Here is a 20,637-nt window from a genome sequence, read left to right as displayed (position 1 = left end):
CAAACATATCAGCTCCCTTTCAAACAAAAAAATTATATATCTATATACATGCGCATCCGAAAAACATCAAAAAGAAAATGATCCAGATTGTCTCTTTGGTTAGTTACTTATTGACCTCGGTTGTCGTCAGCTTTGAATCACAACTGTGCACACGAAATTGAAAGGCCGAAGTTATGACATCTCAGCAAAAGTCATTAAAACCCACTTATTAATAACGCCAACCTTAAGGCAAACGGCGTTTGCTTAACAAAATAACACAGACCAAAAATGTCTCTTTCTCGTCTTTTTAGTTTTTCTTTAATCTCATCTCTTCCCTCTCTTACCTGTTTGTGTCTCTGCAACTATATTGGATAAATAGATGGTTATTTGTTCGGGTTTTGTTTTCATCTATACTGCAAGACAAGTTTTTATGCTTTTGTAAATTAAAGAGGGGATTGATAATGATTGTGATTCGGGTTGGGCTGAAAAGATATGGAGAAAAAGAAAGGGAGAACGGTAAGTGGAAGGGAAGTTTTAAGTTTATTACAGGAATAAGATCGTGAGAGAGCAAAATAGCCACTCGGATTTCTCAGATTGCTCCCCAATTTAATATACATTATGATGATGTGCATATTATTAACCCTTAGATATCTCATCTGCGGCTGAGATTAAAAGCTGAAGACAACCAAGCTCAAATTCTATAGCTATAATTTATAGATGTTGAGGAATGAATATTCTATATTATATTATCAAATCCCTACGTGAAGGTATTCTCAATTATGTTCTAAAAATCCATATTTATCGCAGAAAATATTTACTATCGTAGATACAAATATTTTCTAACATTTACTGCCACGCTTAAGTTTTCCACTCTAAGAATATGCATTTACGAAAAATAACATCTTTAAAATGATTTTATGGAAAGTGATATACCTACTTGTATTTTAATGACTTTTAAGTACATACATGGATCTGGAAGATTTTCCCACCTACGTACCCCAACCACTCAGATATATATTATCCAGAAAATTGTCAAAGATATGATTATGATGCAAATCAGCACCACCATGAAGAGGACAGTTCTTATTCTAAACATATGCTAGGACGCAACTTATTCTTTCAAATAGTCTGACCTCCATTAACAGGTGGGCTCTTTCTTTACATGCTAGATAATGCTATGATCAATGATTAACCTAATTGTCAATAAATATAAATGTCGTGTATCATGTTGTAATTTTTGCATAAATGATCTACTCAAAGAGACCTAAAAACTGAAATATCGAGATGTTGATATAATTATATATAATTGAAAAGTGAGCCCCATAAGAGATCCTGTGAGCTTTTATTCATATCTCTAAAATTGGTATTTGTATCTTTTTTTTTTTTTTTTTTTTTCAAATTATAGTTGACTTTGTTAACTCATGCCAAATTACCGATAAAGACACAAAAGAGAGATTTTTTTTAACCCCACCCCACTCCTCCCCTCTCATGATGTCAGTGAAGTCTGAAACTGTGATATCCACGATATCGGTTATCCTAGATAACCAATAGGTCACACAGCTCATAAACAAAAAAAAAAAAAGTCTCTTCTTACCTTTACAAACAGTATGTTTCAATGAGGCAATTCGCAAATTTCTAAGCTGTGCATTGCCTATTGTATTGTTGCTTGGGCTTTTTTTCCAACTCAAAGCAATTAGTAAATATGTGTCTCTCTCCAAGCTAAGGAGCATTATGTTGGACCAGCTTTGGAACACCATGACCACTTTCAGTACGAGCATCTGCACTGACTGTACGTAAATCATAATTAAGTAATGAAAACTTTGTATCTATAAACTCACTACTTGAGAATTGGGAGTAATATCTAAACATCTCAGATAGCAGTATACCAATGTGCTTCTATATTCAATTGATTTAATGAAAAATATTATATTGAGTACCAACTGGAGATTTTTTTTTTTTTTTGCAGCTTAATTGTATGAAGGGTAAAATAGGATTGTGAAATCTTCAAAAATTGAATGAGGTTCGACTACTGATTTTGGAGGTATGAATAGAACGTAAAAGAAAATTTTTTTATTGATTTTATTGGACGATGGGTGTTGTGGGAAAATTAGGGAGGTCTAGATAGCAAATTGGTTATCTATAAAAGTAAGTTGGAGGTCTACTAAGTTGGGAGGTCCAAATGTCAACTTTAGAGGTATGAATAGAAACTCCTATCTCTTAAAATGACTAAAAAAAAAAGATCTCTTATTGGAAGGGCGAAAAAAGTGGCATACCACGTATTAGGTGATCTAAGCACTTGATATTTGTAGTTAATTTTTTTTAATAATAAAAAATTATACGTGATATTATCCAACCGTCTACTCCTGTTAATGCAAGTGCATATCGGTATTTCGAATCCCTCCTTATATTTTAAGTACATGTTGAAGATATGAATAATTGCCCGCCCACTCCAACCACTCATTTTCTCAATTATTGGCACATTTTGTTGAACTATAAATATATATTATCCTGCAAATTCTGAAAGACATCACCTTGAAAACTTGCACGAAATAGGAAAGTTCTTTTAGAAGATCTTATCCTAATGTCTGCTATTCTGTTGTAATTGAAAACGCAGCAAGATAGTGGACTTCAGCATGTAGCTGGTACATATCCTATCAGCTGGACTGAAAATATCTTATATATTACTGCATATCCAAACATGCCTTCTGCGAAGCAAGTTCGTAATCAAGTGAACTGCAAATCTATATAATTCAGCTGACATTATATCTCATTACTATAGTGGCGATATATAGGTAAAATATTTATTAACCTAATATCGTCATGCATGATGCAAAGGAGATCCAGGCCGGCACCAAATCCTCTGTCTCCAATTTCCTATCTCCTTCCATGTCCCTGCATTCATTTGTTGACAACTGTGCATTTCATTCCAGCTCATCTAACAATCATTTAGCTCCGTTAACCACACAAACAAATTAAAAAATGTCCAAGTGAAAAGAAAAAATAAATAAAAGAAACAAATTGTTTTCCTCCCCAAGCCAAATTCATCGAACTAATTTAGAGAAAACAAGATTAGGAACATTTTGGCTTGGTGGGTTGATATGTTTTCATATGGTTTGGTCAGATTGATTTGATTTTGCTGAATATGTTACATGAAAATCTGAGTTCATCTTTGTACCAAGAAAAGAACCTGGGTTCATCTTGAATGGTAATCTTTCAAGCACAGTATCCATATGCAATTCCCATTAACAACCAACTCCAATCGCCTATTCTATAACTTTAATCAAGTCTAATAATAGCCTGATGTCAAGTCTATTGATTCCAAATCTCATCTCTTAGATCTTAGGATCTTATTTGATGAATGTTGTAGTTTCCTGAGGATAACTAAGAACGAAGAGAGATGATAAGATGAATAAACAAAACAATTTGAGTTTAAATAAAATTTATTTTCTAATGAAGCTTTTGTTTTGTCTATAACTGGGAGGAAACGATGTTTGAGAGGTTCAAATAGATCGGACAGGTGCCAACAATGTATTACGAGACAGGTAATTAAGTAGATAGGTAATTGGAGACAGAGGATAATTTGCTGCCATCAGGGCCGCGTGAGTTGCATTTTGTTTATTTAATTAATTTAAGGGATCGATGGACCCATTTACAAAGTTGTTTGGCTGTCAATTTTCTGTCTCCCCGACCAAATCCAATCATTTTGATAATTATTATTATCCAGCATTCAATTTTGTTTTTCCAAAAATGTCATTGAATGTGCATACAAAGTGAATCCCAGCAAGTTATAGTGACATTTAACTCAGAACTAATCCGAGTGAACAAGAAGTGCAACTGTAGCCAAATACGTTAAAATGGATGTGGAACCCGAAATGTTCTTATAATCAATCTGGTTGAACTTCAACTATTTAGAGATACATGAAAGAGATAAAGCTTAAGCTATATATTAACCAAGAGACTAGCTAGCTAGCAGATTTTACAAAAAGAACTACAGCTCGTCATTCAAATTAATAATTAACTAACAAAACCTTTAAAGCAAGTAATGAATGAGTCCCAACTGTATATATATACCGCTCATAAAGAGCCATTTAGATGATCTCTTTCATGCATTCACTCTTTGCTTTTTAATTATAATGGTAAACATATCAAAAGTCCTTGGACACTGGTTGTTTGTTTTTGTCGGAAAAAAAAGTAGCTAGGTTTCGAGTTTCATTGGTTCGAGACATTTTTATAAGGTAGGTAAGAGTAACTCCAACAGTTTCTCTATATTTAGATTTTTCTCTAGTTTAGGGAAAATAAACATAGTTTTCTCCAAACAGATTCCTTATAACTATCCTTATGGGTGGTTCTATACAGACCTCCCAATTTGCTATTTGGACCTCCTTCATTTTTTGCACAATTTTAAAACCAATTTTACCCCTTTAAAAATATATTAAAAACATCTGCATCTACAACGTGGGAGCTGCAACTCCCCTCTTACATCTTACAGTTCTCTCTCCAATTCTATCCCTATCCACAAAATTTAGAAAGCTAAAATTCAAACTTTGAAATAACTACTCCATCTTATTTATTTGAAATCACCATCTAATCAAAGATTAAGAAGATGAAACATGTTTTGATCAAAACTGGAAAACAGAAAAAGAAAAACATGTATCATATGATCTAAGCAGTAGACAGATCTTTCTCTCCAACTCTCTATTCTCCTTTCCCTCTTCCTCACTATTCCTTCATGTCTTTCTTCTCATACCCTCTCTCTCTTCTTGTACCCATCTCCTAATTGGTTGTCACTGGCTCCAGGAGCTTGAGAAGTCTTCATTGTTTCATCTCAAGTTTATTATTAGATTCTATAAATTATAGATTAGTTGATATTTGAAATCTTTGAATTTAAATTTATGCAATTTCAATGTCAATATATCTTTGAAATCAGAAAACAAAAATAGGGTCAAGACTTACTTTCACTGACTTTTCTCTAAACCCAAAAAGGATTGACCAAGATTCATCAAACCTAGTTGGGCAATCAAGCATTATAATGTTCTTTAAATTGCTCCAATGGAAATCCAACTTCAACTGCATCAAGTAATACCAAATTGTTTGAAAAACACAAAATGAGGTTTGAAATTGAGAGTTCAAATTAGTCGATCGTAATTACCAAAAACAGAGAAATTGGTAATCTTAAAAGAATTTTTTTTTTTGGGTGTGCTCCCAGTTGATCAAGAAAGCTAAATGGAGTTTGGATGTGCAATTTTTTTTTTCTTTTATTATTGGAACATCGCATATATAACATAGGTGTAAATAGATAAAAATAGGGGTAAATCAGGAAGTTCAGTGGCAAAAAAAATGAAGAGAGGTCCAAATAATAAATTGGGAGGTCTGAATAGACCCATCCATATAACATAGGTGTAAATAGATAAAAATATGGGTAAATCAGGAAGTTCAGTGACAAAAAAAAAAATGAAAGAGAGGTCTAAATAATAAATTGGGAGGTCTGAATATATCCATCCTTTGATTTTTGCTTCCCTATAATAAAAATGTTGGAGTTGCTCTATATCATTAAAAAGAGTCAAAGAAAAAAACAGTGAAAATAGAATTATTGATAATGTGATTTATTCTATTCTTAATATAATTCATGCCCTCTTCTATATAAGTGTATGGTAATGAGAAGTTTTCTTCAACATTATCAGTACTACTGCACTAGTTTGTTCCTATAACTTGCTATTTGATTGTTTCTTTCAGTTCCAGAGCGGGTTTTTAGTGAATATGGCTTTGACTGGTAAGATAGAGACGGATGTAGAAATCAAGGCTTCTGCTGCACAGTTCCACGAAATGTTCACCCACAAACCACACCACATTTCCAATATCAGCTCCAACCACATTCAAGGCGTTGACTTACATGAAGGAGACTGGGGAACAGTCGGTGCTATCGTCTACTGGAATTACTTCCATGGTAAGTGTCTGGCCTATCTTATAGCTAGCTTCTTCAAATATTAATCAATCTTTGACCATTTCATTATATATATGATTACGCAGATGGGAAAGCTAGAGTTGCCAAGGAAAGAATTGAGGCCATAGACGCGGAAAAAAACTTGGTGACTTTCAGAGTAATTGAGGGAGACCTTATGGAGCATTACAAGAGCTTCTTGTTCACCATTCAAGCCACTCCGAAAGGCGAGGGCTGCTCCGTGCACTGGACTCTGGAATATGAGAAGCATCACGGTGATATTACCGACCCGCATACGCTGCTCCAGATTGCAGTCGAGGTTTCCAACGACATCGATGCTCACCTTACTGCCCAAGCATAGTAACACATGAACAAAGCACAAGGCTTATATATATCTTTATGCGCATGTGCTGCAGTATTTGAATCGGTACGGTTTTGTATGAAATAAGAGATTTGATACGGCGACTGTCATCGTATCAATCAGCTGGTTTGTGAAGCAATATTTAATCATGTTGTAATCTTGTGGGCAAGTTAGACTGTTGTTAAATCATGTTTGTGATTGTGAATCAATGAAACATATATTCTACTCAGTGTAACACAATTCGGTACCTTCAGTTTGATCTATTGGGTACTTTTAGTACAAGTGTAAGATAATTAATTGCTAAGTACTCATTGATAACATGGCAGCCATAGCTAAACCTTAAAGATCTCAAGCTATCAACAATGGAAGAGAAGAAAGCGAGAAGAGAGCAAAGCTGGAACAATTTTTCTGAGTTTCTTCAATTAATGCAACACACCCTAATTCTTACATCACAACCTGATCCATTTATAGTTAGAGAATTAACAGTTATTACAACTGAAACATAGAAATTACTCTAGGCTAGGTAAAACCACATCAGCATATATGTAGACCACCACAACATGGAGGACAGCTAGCTGTATTCCACACACTGGTCAAGACTAGAGAACATACATTTCTGATAGCACCATCACCTTTCTGATAGCACCATCGACAGCCAGCCTTGACCGTAAGTCAAGGAAGTGACTCTCGTCAACACTCATCAGTGCATTGAGGCACCAATGGAAGAGAATATACTGTAAAAACATTGGTACTCAAGTAATCCTCCTCGAGATTATAGCAATCAAGAGAACATACATTCATGATACATGGCACTTAAGTATTAAGATCGAGTCCTTTTTGGTGCTTTTCTGGAAATCAAAATCAACTTTGTGGAACTGGCCCATGAAGAATTTTCCAATTATCCGAGGATAACGAAGCCAATTCGTAAGCTGACTTTTCCAAAATAGAGGACTAAGTGATATTAGCGTCTCGTTAGTTGCAAAATCACGCGCACAATCTACCACATCGGAAATTTTGTCATTGCTAGTCAATAGCGACATGATCATTGCCGTTGCAAAAGTGTAAATTATTAATAAATAAAAACATTGGCATAGAAAATGCATGCCAATTTTTTTTTTTTTTTAAATGGCCAAATGAAGCTATACAAAAGGAAAAGTTAAATTACTTTTAACACTAATCTCATACATTTTAACCAAAGTGTAAAATACAAGAAATTCACAAAACTGAAATACATAAAGCTGGTGTTCCATTATGCAAAGTAAATTAAGCTTATTTTCCTCTATCTTCATGAGATCCTGGAGATAAGGCATAAATCCCGATTAAAGCATCTCTACTCAGTTACAAGATGAAAGCATTATCGATCGAGTTTGAAAAATTATTGTACTGGTGAAGCAATTATTGATTACAGCCCATAATATCTATTGGTGGGCAATGATATAGGGTCTCAATGAGGCCTAAGATTTGTGGCCTCAAATCCTATGTGTCATGTCATGTAAGTGAATACAAATTTTATTTTCAATTTCACATAATATACCTTGCCACATCATATAATTGCAACACTAACTTTACCCTTTTATATTTCCTTTTAGATGTTAGAGGGTGAATTAGTTACATTAATAAATTTAATTAGGTGACAAAAAAAGATCAGCTAGTAATTATGTATTAATTTAAGAGATATGTCTACAAATTCTTGGGCAAATGATCATTTACCCAATTTTAGCTTAAAAATTACCCACTTACCCAAACACTCTAGGAAATTGCCCATTTACCCAAACATATCTAATACCCAATTAAGTATTTTTTTTTATTCTTTTTTATTTATTTTTGGGACAATTTTGTCCTCACCTTCTTTTTCACTTAGTGAGAGAAGTCATCGGAGACCTTGCCAGACTCCGGTGACCAGTGGCCGGCCGGGGACTCCAGTGACTGACTCCGGCGACCGGTGACGGGACTCTGGCGACCTGTGACTGGAATCAGGAGACGGGTCGCCGGACTAGTGACCTGATTTTGGCGTCTGAATTTATTGCCCCCTAATAATACCCAGTAATCATATTATTGCCCCCCAATAATCATATTATTGCCTCCGAATAATCATATTATTGCCTCCCAATACTCTTTTTATTGCCTCCCAATAATTATATTATTGCCTCCTAATAATCATATTATTGCCTCATAATAATCATATTATTGCCCCCAATAATCATATTATTTCCCTCATGTGAATTGCATAAACTCCCAAAACCAAAATGAATACACTACAAACACAATTGATCAATTTACACGTTTAATTGTACACGTTCACTTTTTTTTTTTCCCTTCCTCCTTCTCGGAGCTCACAGTTTTCCCAAAAAAAAAAGAAAAAAAAAAGTGCTTTGGGCACCCATCGAATTGTGAGGCCGGCTAGTTTTTTCACCTGTGCTTCTCCGACTGCGGTTTGGAAAGAGAATTCGAGAGCTAGTCCGGCGGCGAGCCCTTTAGCCGTCGTCGGACGGGCCTTGTGGACTCAATGTGGGTCTGATGCGAGGCCGAGTTCCTCGATTGACATGGTTGTTCGGGTCGAGGAGATCATGGAGGCTGGCTGGAAGGGGAAGATCGAGTTGGTAGTTCGGTTTGGTTTACTACCTCGTTGTACTCATCGGCGGAATGGCTTGGAGGTGCAGGTTCAAGGGTTGCCGGTGACGTCGTATCTGTGGCATCCAGGATAGCATCAGATCGGACTGATCCTATCTGGATTGGGTTTCACATATCCAAGTTGGGGATTGATTTGCTTGGAGGAGGCGACTCTTTTATTTGGTGCGGCGGGGATGATGGAATGACGGCATTGCTGGATTCGGTCTCCGGTGAGAGAATAAATCGGTGAGGGGGGAGGAGAGAGAGAATAGATCGAAGAGGGGAGGAGGGGGAGAGAGAGATAGATGAGTGTAATTTATTAATTAAAATGAGGGTAATACTGTCAATAGATGTTAGATTGGGTAAATGGAGTTAAAAAACCCTTAGTGGAGTAAGTGGGCAATTGTTAAGCTGAAATTGGGTAAGTGGTCACGACCCCTAAATTCTTTGACTAATATTTTTCTTCATTTAATTAAATTCTTTCTTAAAATTTTTTTTCCAAACCTTGGTAAACGGTTTGCACTTTTGTGTGCAGGCGGGGATCATGGACTTTATAATTGAAGGTGATGCTCAGACTGTGATCTTGGCTTTAGACTCTACTTTGGAGGACCTTAGTGTGGATGGTGCGCTGGTAGATGAAGCAAAGAATCTTTTTCGTTTTTTTCAGTCTTGTAGTTAGGGCTATGTCCCCAGACTTTGTAATAACGTTGCTCATAGGGTAGCAAGGGAGGCTTTATCTTTGTCTTTCCCTACCTATTGGTGATTGATGGAGCAACAGTGGCTCTCCTTAATTTTAGTTCATGAGTCAAGTCATTGAGTCTTGGTTAATTGGAATGTGGTACTCTTCCTATCCGAGTTGTGGAAGGTTTAACGAGGCCACTACATACTCCTTTTGTAGTTCTTCAAATATGAATGAATCTTTCTTTTGATAAAAAAAAATAGCATTAATTTTTTGAGTTAGGTGTCAAGTAATAGGCAGTAACTTTTCTTTCCAAATATTGATTAATTTCATCAAAAAAATAGCATTAATAAATTAAATTTGGAAAATACGTATGTCTAAATTAAGAGGTAAGAAAAAAATTTCATACTAGTAGCTGCCATTAATTATCATCTACAATCTAAATACAAGGAAAAATAAAATAAATTAATAAACTCAAATATAATGTTTAAACCCTTGCTACATAAAGAGAGAAAAAAAGAACAAAAGAATATATATAATCATATGAATCAGTATTTTTCAAAATTTACAGGAACCCAACAAAGGTTGAATTCATATACATGTGTTATGCAAATCTATTGATCGAATATATGTGCAAATCTATTGACTGAATTACATGAAATTTTTTCTATTCTTGATTGAAGAAAAAAAAATTGTTGTTTAAAATCTAAGCATGTGTAATGAAAAGAAAAAAATGAAAAAAGAAAAGCGATTTTTTTTTTTTTAGAAGAAAGCCAAAATAACTTTTTTTTTTTTTTGAAAATAACTTAGAGTCATTAGATTTTGGAAGGATAAGATGATCTTTTTCTCAGGAATTACATAGCATGATTTGATAAATAGGTGATGTGTGTAGGTGATATGATATGACACTTAAGATTGAGGCCACAAATCATTTTCCATTCGCCAATACAAACATGGTGCGAGAAATACCGAATCCAACCATGGTAAAATATAGCAACGTTCAAAACTGATTGTGTTCCTTGTCCAACGCATTATCAGTTACACACACACACACACACACACGGATCCCTTTTTTTTGGTCTTTTCTAGGGATAGAGTATTAGACCAACTTTTCGATGATATTTTTGCATCTTAACCGTTCAGTTTTTAGATCCTAATGTGTAGATCATTTCTGCAAATTTTCAGCCAAATTGATTATCGTTAAGGCATTCAAAATAGAGATTTAAGATTATAAGTATGAACGGTTCAAGTTTGACAGATTTGGTTCGTTTGTTAATTTAATCTAGTTGAATACCTTAATGATCACCGGTTTGGTTGAAAATTTGCAGAAATGATCTACATATTAGGACCTAAAAGCTGAACAGTTGAGATGCCGAAATGTGATAAAAAAAGTTGGTCTAATGCCCTATCCCTAGAAAAAAAAAAAAAAAAAAAAAGGATCCCTTAAAGGAAGAGCCCTATATATATACAATCCGGCTACGGTGCGGACGTCCATACCGTGCGGATGGTACTGATTTCCAGTTTTCACCCACTTTCCGATCACATATTTTGATCTTAACCGTTCATTTTTTAGGTCCTAATGTATAGATCACCTCTGCAAAATTTCAGCCAATTTGGTGATCGTTAAGGCATCCAAAAATGCAAATTACAACAATGTACACGAACGGTTCTTGTTCGACAGATTCGGTTCGTTCGTGTAAATTTCAGTTTTGGATGCCTTAACGATAACCAAATTGGCTGAAATTTTGTAGAGATGTTCTATACATTAGGACCTAAAAACTGAACGGTTAAGATCAAAATATGTGATCGGAAAGTGGGTGAAAACCGGAAATCCGTACAGAAATTTCAGTACAGACGTCCGCACTTGAGAAAAATCCTATATATATATATATATGACCGCTCTGAAGAGGACGTTCGCAACCCAGAAAAAGTGCGAACATCCCAGACCACTTTCCAGTTGGGTGGACTCGCCTGTAACCACTTTCCAGTCGACCTTGATCGGACTACCACTTTGCAGTCGACCACGCTGCCCAGACCTCCGACCTCGATCTCTTTGACCTTCGTCTTCACTGCAAACTAGTCTGGGATGCATGTAGCCTCCATCCGGCAAGAGAAGCGCCGCCGTCGGAGCTTGATCGCGGAGAAAGGAGGGACGTCCGCGCTTTTTCTGGGTTGCGGACGTCCTCTTCAGAACATTTTTGTATATATTTATATATATTTATATATTTATATATATGAATTGTAAATGCAAAAGCTATTTTTTTGCATCATCTAACCTCCGTTCCATCTGAGAAGTCTAGATACATGTTCAGAAGATAAGCATATTACATGTTACTAATCTCCCTGGTAATAATAGAAAAGGAGAAACTCTATACTTGATAATATTTGTTGGTTACTTTAAGCATGACAGAATTATGATTAAAATATACATCTGCTGATGACAAAAAAAAGAAAAATTAGTCATACCTCAAATTCAAGCTTCATATGCTAAAGGAGAAGCCGTGTTTACCCTATTTAGCAGTTTGCGTTCATGGCAAACTGAATCCTATTGAGCATTTGAGCTTGCCTTTTTAAGTGTCAAATGAAGATGTATATAAGTAAATACATATAATCTAACAGTTCCATTATAAAGGACCTTGCATTAGAATGAAAGCAAAATTCAGCCATGATAGAGAGCAATCAATAACAGTGACACACAAAAAAAATGATAAAGAAAAAAAAAACTGAAAACAAGGACGTACCTATCAAAACATCTCAACTTGCCAGCGAAATAGACAATGATGAATGATTTATGTAATGCTCATTATAATGATCTAAACTGAGGATCACAGCCAATATCACATGGGTGTAATTGTATGGACAAATGCTTTGCCTTTCATTTGAGTAGGAAGAAACAGTAATTACAAGTATTCGTATACATCTCCCAGATTACAAATAAATATATCTTACAGTATTAGTGGAAAAGAGTAAATAAAGATAAAATCGAAGCTATATGAATTCATTGATTATGAACAAAATATTGCACTTTTGTTCTGGCCAAAATATTTTGGGAAAAATTAATGCGGTAACACGTCATAAATTAACAAGGGATCCATTTTGGCAGTCTTCTCGTCTATAAGTTGTATCCCAGTCAATTAATTGAATTACGGACTCGAGCGATATATCAAACAACGAAAACAATTTTTGAAGGATTACTCATACTTTGGTGCAAATTCATTGGAACAATGAATTCATAATCCAATGAAATCAAACAACAATTCAAAGAAGATGACAGGTACGGATAAAATCCTTACCTCATCGGAGAGTTAGTGTTAAATTAAGGGTAGATCCTATTCCCAATGTGGGTGTTTCACAACTGTTCATGCTTCTCTGTTCTTCCTCAAGGCAGAGAGAGAGAGAGAGATATCTGGGAATAAGCTAATTAAGGCATCGAAGCCACTACTAGAAGTCTGGGAATATCTGCTCCCTGTTGGTTCGCAGAAAGAAGAATCATTCCTGCCTGGTTTGATTTTCTCCGAACTGAAACTTCTTTGCGATTTTCAAAGGAAGACGAAGATGAAGACGCACGTGCGACTCCACACGATGGACTTGCATAATTCCATACTAATGGGTTGGGTTGGGGCACTAGCAAGTTTCGTAAGTCCTGTTTGATTGAGGTTGTAGGTTTGCCCTTGTCTTAATAGTGTAGGGAAAACCAGAAAAAAAGAAAAAGAAAAAAAGAAAAAAAAGAAGAAGGAGAAAACAAGGCAAAAAAAGGAAAAATAAGTAAAAAGGCCAAAAAGAAGAAGAAGAAAAAAAAAATGAGTCATTGACCAAAAGCACCAAAATCAATAAAAACTATCCCACTTATTTGAACCCAAAATGAGCATTTTGACCTGACAAGACGTGTCTTGGAGAAATGAGCCAATGTCAGTGGCTCAAGCTATATAATGTCAATAAGTTCGAAATATATTATTTAGACGCTAAATAAAGCCTACCTGCAGAATTATGGAAGATTATGCAAGCTGCAAGAATGCGAATATTCATACTCTATTCAATTAGGGAATATGACATGCATGTGGGAAAGCATTCGATCAACTACATTTTATTGTGGCTTAATTGGAAAACCTATCACAATTCCATTAGTGTTGAAGTGCTTAAACCTAACAATTCCATTAGTGTTTAAGTGCTTAACCCATCGTTACTTGTTTAAGGCCAACCACTATGGCTTGGTAGCCTATATATAGAGGCTACGACGAAGTAACTACACACAATTCATCAACTAATCTCTACGACTACTCAAGTCTCTCCTGAGAATCACTCTCTTTCTCTTACCAATGATCACACTCGAGTCCTAGTCTCCTCAGGAGCTGATTGTCAGTGCCACCAAACACTCTATCAACGTGCTTCGGTCCTAGTCTCCTCGGGAGCCGATTGTAGTACCGCGACCACAACGGTTACAGAACTAGCCAAGCAAGGGTAACGCCCTCGCAAACCAGCCAAGCTAAAGTCACGCTTTAGCAAGTTCTCCCCACTTCCCAGTTATTTTCGCTCTGCTCAATCTACGACGTTGAGTATCGATTGTGTGATCTTAAAAGAAGCTCAGTAAAAGTCCTCACCACGAGGCACAAAGAATCCCGCAATGAGATTGGTGCTCTCCTCGTCCACAATCGCTCCAAAGAAGTCAGGTCAAGGGACACCCCCGACGACGGCACCCGAACAGTGCTGGCACGCCCATGCAGAAAAGAGAATGTTGACCAGCTGCAACAAAACTGGAGCCAAACATTTTGGCACGCCCAGTGAGACTTATTGCATAGCGTTTCTTCGCGATCGCAACTATTGGGAAGTCAAGCGCAAACCCTTATCAAAAGGTTTACGTTAACTGCCCGAATCACAAGACCTCCAGTTACAGCCCGCACTCTCGTGTAGACTATCATGGTCTTTCTGAAGAACAAGTAACTCAAAGATTTTCTCTCAACTTGCAACCACCAGACATGTCAACTTAGCAGGGAGGAAGTCAACCGCCCGTTACTAAGGGCGAGAATTCTGTTATTAGCAAGGTGGCCAATGTCCCCGCTACCACAGTAGCTATTGCAGTTAGCGAAACAATTGAGACCGACGAGTTCACGCCCCTCGTCATCCCAGAGGATGCTAGCATCGATGAACGACTCTGCATCCTTACGGTCATCAGCGATAACTATAGGAGGCACCTGGCTACGTCGGTCGAGAGGACTGAGCAGCGGCTTAGCGATTTCGATCGACAAATGAACGAGAATGCCCCGAAGGTTAAGGAGCATGCACAAAATCTTTCCAATGAAGCCAGGATTCACGCAGATAAGATTGCTGACACGAATCTCACACAATATAAGAAGCTTCTGAGTATTGTTAACACCTTTAACACACAAAGCAAGGATTCTGCAGCTGACATCGCGGCAATGCGCAAAGAGGGGTCCAATCTCGCGACCCAAGTTGCCATGCAACAAGCCAAATTGAGACAGGCCAAGGAGGTTCTGAATAAAGCATTGGGAGATCCCAACGCCATCCTTGGTTCCCTTGGCCAACCCTCTGCATCTGGCAAGTACATTTCGCCGAATGCTCGGGAGAAGGCTAGCAATAGTACTGCCACACCCTCTGCAGCCGCCACCGCAATGTCTACCAAAACCAAGGATAAAGCGTTGGTGATTGGTGGCAAAGACAAAGAAACACTATCGACTGCGCAAAAGAGCAAAACTCTGAAATTTGGTGACGGTACCCTAGCTGATCCTGTTGTATTTGCTCAGTATGATAGAGATGGGGCAGAGAATGTCTACCAAGAGCTCCCAGGGGATTGCTATGGGATTGATCAAACGGGCACTCCAATCAAAATCACTGCTTTGGCCAAGATGTGTCCGCACCAGCAATTACTCTTCAACAACCCAGTATTCCCCAGGTCGTTTGCCTGGGAGATGGAACAGCAACTACTAGCCACGCGGTGCCTCATTTACAAACGGCCCATCAGACTGTGGCTGCACCTCCTCCTCCTGGCCCAGATTATGTGCGACGTGAAGTGGTGGAGGAGATGATTAGGTTGGCTAACCCTAGGGCCCACCTCGATGGGGTTTATGAGGGGTCATTCCCGCCACACATCATGCTCACACCTTTCCCTAGAGGCTATAAGAATATCACATTTTCTACTTTTTTAGGGGAAGACACCAAGAACGCGGGAACTCATCTGGCCAGGTTCAAGGTGCAATGCGGCCAGTACCAGAATGATGACAGCCTCAAGTGCAAAATCTTTCACACTTCTCTGTCTGGAGCTGCTTTTACATGGTTTTCTAAACTTCACCCAGGGTCGGTGGCAAATTGGCCAGCAATGGAGAAACACTTTAGAGAGACTTTCGGAGCTATAGAGCCTTAGGTTAATTTGGCTTCCCTTACCCAGATGTCTCAATAGCCTACTAAATCTATGGTTGCTTATCTCCAAAGGTTCCAGATTCAGAAGGCTAAACTGAACATGAATCTGCTAGAAAGATAATTGGTTAAACTGACAATCAAGGGCTTGGAGCCGCGCCAGCGAAAGAAGCAGCATGGTAGCATGATACAGTCAATGGGCGAGCTCATTACTAAGGTAGGTAGCTTCAAGCATCTCCCCAGAGAAACGTATGCTAGGAAGAATGCATCTAAAGGAACTTATATGCCTAGCAAACACCGTACGGTGGCTGCCCTGAACTACCAGCCAGCAACTTATGATCCCTATTATCAAGGCGAAGAGGTTTTCCAGGATGACAATGAGGAAGAGGAGAATGATGTTTCCCCTTTTGAGCTGACAGGAAGAAAGAACCCTGCCTTGAAACAGTTGAAAATAACCAAGGAACTAGTCAAGCTCAAGTCCGTAGCCTTCACCAAACCTGAGTTCGCTACGTATACCTATGATGCCAATAAAGCGCATGAGATATTAGATGGAATGATAACTGCGAAGATGGTAAAGACTGACTTTGCACGTTTTCCTAGCCCCGATCAACTAAAAGGAAAAAAGTATTGCAAATTCCATAATCTGTGGAACCACAACACGGATGACTGTGTTAAGCTGAAGGACCAGATTCAGGTATGGCTCAATATATTAGTAGTCTGCAGGTGGAGACTCCGGTGACCGCGGCAGCGCTGGTTGATTTGAATCCCTTCCTTGACATCGGGGTCAATATGGTTGATGTAGCTTAGACCAAGAAAGGCCAAAGGAGGCCAACCTTGGACCTGAGGACCAGAGGACAAGAAGAAAAGAATGAAGAGGAACAGGTCCCAGCAAAGAAAAGGGGCAGGCCTATCTGCGAAGCCTCATCAGTGGTCTTATGTTCGCGATGCAAGGAGGAATGTGGCATCCAGGTGTCACATGAAGAGGACGAGCAGACATTTCGTTTTGGCTCTCTTCCGCTAATTAAGTAGGCTTCGCCGGCGCTAAACTATTAGCTTTCCAGCCCAAGAGCGAGAGACAAGATATAGCAGCCATCATCCCCAAAGGATTCCAACTTATTTAATAAGTTAAGGGCAGCTGCGGTTGAATAGAAACAGGTGGGGAAGCCTAAAAGTGATGTTTGGACCAAACCATACATACCACCGTCTTCAACGTCTTCTCTCAAGGAAGGTAAGTGGTACACCCGAGAAAAGGGGAAGGCGGTAGAAATTAGCCATTCTACGAAAAAGAAGTTGCAACGCAGGTTTGGAGAAACCAAGCGAACATTAGAGGCTCTAGATCAAGGTTTAATCAAGCCTTCACAATTGGTTAAGTCTCCTGAGTAATATCAGAAGGAGATGGAGGCGCTAGCTTCTAAGCCTTTAGTGGCTCCCCGCAGCTTTCAGAAACAAGTAAGCTCAGCATCAGGGGCATCTAACCCCAACGTCTTCTGTAGGATCACCAAAGAAAAGACACCCCCAACGGTTAGGAAGGAAAGTTCTCCAAATAGGCGTCCAAGCATCCGACGCAGGTTGTTTCGCGATGAGCCTGAAACCAAGTCCTCAGTTTTTGAGAGGCTGGGGGCTAAGGACAATGCCTCAAACACCTTGCAGTGGAGACCTAAGAAAGTTCAAAGCTTGGTGGTCGCTCTCCCAGAGGAAGTGCCAGCAGCGAAACAAATTTCAGAGTCGCTGAACCAGGTTCCCATGGTACTGGAGCACGAACAGGCCAAGGTGGTGATCCCCGCAGAGGAATCATTGGTTGCTTTCGTGGCTGAACAATGCAATGCCGAAATCCCAGTAGATGAACCCAAGCTCAATCTTGATGATGACATGGACGAGACAGAAATGGTGGATAGCTCTTGCAATATGGTTTATGTGCTTCCTGCTAAGTATGCCTTATCAGTCGCTGTGCAGGAATACGTAGAAGCTAACGCGATTGGAGAACAGCAGTTGCAGATCACTTCAACCGCAACAATGCAGGTGGAAGAAGCAGTGTTCCCTGAGATTGAAGGTGCTAACAATAAGGGTTTCTTCATGAGCTTCACTAGACCCACGCCCGCAATGGTGCAACACAAGCGACCTTTGTATATCACAGCAGAAATTAATGGGACTAAGGTCAGCAAGATAATGGTTGATACTGGCGCGGCTGTGATTGTCATTACACAAGGACCATGCAGCTTTTGGGAATCAAGAAGGAGAAGATCCAGTCTACCTCTCTCATATTGAAGAACTTTGCGGGCACTGTAACCAAGACGTTAGGTTTACTGTTCCTAAAAATCAAGGTGGGTCCCACGAAAGGAGTTTATGCATTCTTCGTTATGGATTGTTACACGGCCTACAGTGCCATCGTGGGATTATTAAAGCAGACCCTCGCCCGTTCCCTGTTTCAGCGAATTACGTAGATGCCAGGTACAATTTGGAGCCAATTACTTAATTGCAAGTCAGTAGCATCGACAACAAGGGCCGCCCCACAGGGGTGACGGCTTTTGAGTTGGCACATTGGGGGCTCATACTAGCAAAAGAAGACCTAGCGAGGCCTGGCCATGCTGTGCCCCACGAAATGGATAATTAATGGATTACGACCTTCCAGAGGAAGGGGTAGAGGCCTTCCACTCCTTGTATGACAGGTTATTTTCGTACTTAGTGGAGAAAGAGGCCTATGATCGAGTCGCAACATTAGAAGTGGTTAGCGAAGAAATATTTGGAGATTTTCATTTATAAAATCTTAGAGAAAGGAGTTTTTCATCTCAAGGACCTGGATGGAGATGTCCATCATAACCTTATCAATGGGAGATACTTGAAAACACTACACTATACTAAGCTGAGTCAGCAGCTCTGGAATTTTTTTTTAGCTTTGTCTCTTATCTCGCAAAGAAAACACCTTCTTGGGAAAATAGGGTCTAGCCGTAAGAGTTGAGGTTGAGCTCAAGGGAAGTGCGAGAGCCACCGTTGTAGCTGCCACCTCCCTCGGAAGTAGTCTTCATGTTGCCAGAGATGTCCCTCACCATGCAAGGGGAATAGTGGAAGGGTTTCAATCTCCTGGTGATCTTCTCCTCGTTGTTCCATGAAAGTTTGTTCTTCATTCATGTCAAAGAGAGTTGTACTAGTACTAGTAATGTAGGATGAGGAGGAATATGGGTCAACACTGTAGCCGACTCATGACCCAAATTGTGACTAATGGATCCACCAACACCAGTAGAACTAGTTCCCCCTCCAGTTGAGATTGAACAATCCCTAAAACTCTTCTCCATGTTCATAGATCCATAACCACCATAGTTCCCTATCTGCTAGTTAAAAGTAATAACACCAGCTGAAGAAGCAGAAGCAGATGCAAAAGATCCGAAGTTAATGTATTGATCCTCAGGTTTCCAATTGGTACCATTACCATTACCAATAAGCCCTGATCTTTGCATGGGCACATGAACATCCAAAGTAAACCTCTTCTTCTGCCTCTCCTGAGCCATGTGGTTTCTGAACCAATAAAAGACGTACTTGCCCTCGATCTTTCCATACCGTTTCAGCTGGAGACAGATCCTCTGAATCTGCTCTGCAGTTGGGGACCTAACTCCCTTGTTGTAGTAAAGCTCCGTGGGGATTCTTATCTGATATGTAGTGGGAGTCCACCTGGTACTGCTCCGCCTGTAAAGCATGTTAGCACTACTTCCGGCTACTTTGTTGCTTCCTCCATCCTCGGTTGGTTGCAGGGTTTTTGGTTCCATTGGTAATGGGTTGAGAGAATGCGAGAATTGAAGAGTGGTGATGATGAGTGATTAAGAAAGATTGCTGTTAGAAAGATTGGAGTTGATGAAATGGTTTTGGGATTGGGGAGTTGGGGGGAGATATAGGCATGTGATAGTCGAAGAGAAGAGTCAAACTAAGTGTCAGTAAATCTTGATTAAAGTTGCCCAAAATCTCGGAAAAGAATGGACTATTGGCGCGTTGGGGAACCAAACGGTTTTCAAGGAGGTAACTGTTCCATTTTCAATATTATCTTCTCACGGTGGAGTTTTCAACAGTTAGTTAATGCGAAGTTAAAGACTCATTAAGAAGATAAAACCAAGAGTTTTGAATTGAGGTCAGCAAGTGGATCCAAAAGATAAATATTTTCTCAAAACCCTCTCCGCGAGGCTCTTTTTGACGCGGAGCAAATTTTAAAAAGTTCATATTATTTTCAATATACAACTATGGGGGCCTATATTTGGGGCCTTGCTAGACACAATTATTGGCTCCTCACTTGAATATCAAGATAAGAAAATATTATTGTATTCATAAAGTGGCTTTGCAGCCAAAAGCAGTACATTCATTACAAAGCCAAAGGTGGCTAAAATACAAAACAGGAATCTTCGGATATCTTATGAATCTTTCTTCAAATGGAAGCAGTTGAGGAACCAAACATCGGTTTGAGCCAAGCCATTATCCCAAGGAGGGGCAGACTTCAGGGAAGGATAAAGAAGAGGAACAGAGCCCCCGCGCTCCCTTCAAATGGAAGCGGCAGAGGAACCCAACATAGGCTTGGCCAACGCCATTATCCATGAGAAGGGGAGACTCCAATGAAAGAAAATGGAGCCTCCAAGCCCCCTCAATTGGAAACAGCTATGGAATCCAAAGTCGGGTTGAGCAGCGTCATTATCTCCGGGAGGGGCAAAGAGTGAAGGAACCAAA

The 20,637-nt window shown here is 39.0% G+C and overlaps 1 protein-coding gene and 1 pseudogene across 1 annotated transcript; one reads left to right on the top strand and one right to left on the bottom strand.

Annotated features, from left to right (window-relative positions):
- Nucleotides 1-5,644: 5,644 nt before the first annotated feature.
- LOC112181766 (MLP-like protein 34) lies at nt 5,645-6,531 on the top strand. The gene is made up of 2 exons (XM_024320172.2): nt 5,645-5,923; nt 6,007-6,531. Exons 1-2 carry the CDS (start codon nt 5,737-5,739, stop codon nt 6,276-6,278), a joined length of 459 nt encoding a protein of 152 aa, XP_024175940.1. The 5' UTR covers nt 5,645-5,736; the 3' UTR covers nt 6,279-6,531.
- A 12,344-nt stretch (nt 6,532-18,875) lies between these two features.
- Nucleotides 18,876-19,694, bottom strand: LOC112190013 (annotated as a pseudogene).
- Between the last annotated feature and the right edge of the window lie 943 nt (nt 19,695-20,637).

The sequence above is a fragment of the Rosa chinensis genome, chromosome 1 (genome assembly GCF_002994745.2).
Source record: "Rosa chinensis cultivar Old Blush chromosome 1, RchiOBHm-V2, whole genome shotgun sequence".
Lineage (NCBI taxonomy): Eukaryota > Viridiplantae > Streptophyta > Magnoliopsida > Rosales > Rosaceae > Rosa > Rosa chinensis.
This window is presented reverse-complemented; position numbering and strand designations above follow the sequence as displayed.

Coding starts and splice junctions, on each gene's coding strand:
- LOC112181766 (XM_024320172.2), top strand. CDS start 5,737: ATGGCTTTGACTGGTAAGATAGAGACGGATGTAGAAATCAAGGCTTCT. Junction 5,924..6,006: donor CTACTGGAATTACTTCCATG/GTAAGTGTCTGG, acceptor ATGATTACGCAG/ATGGGAAAGCTAGAGTTGCC.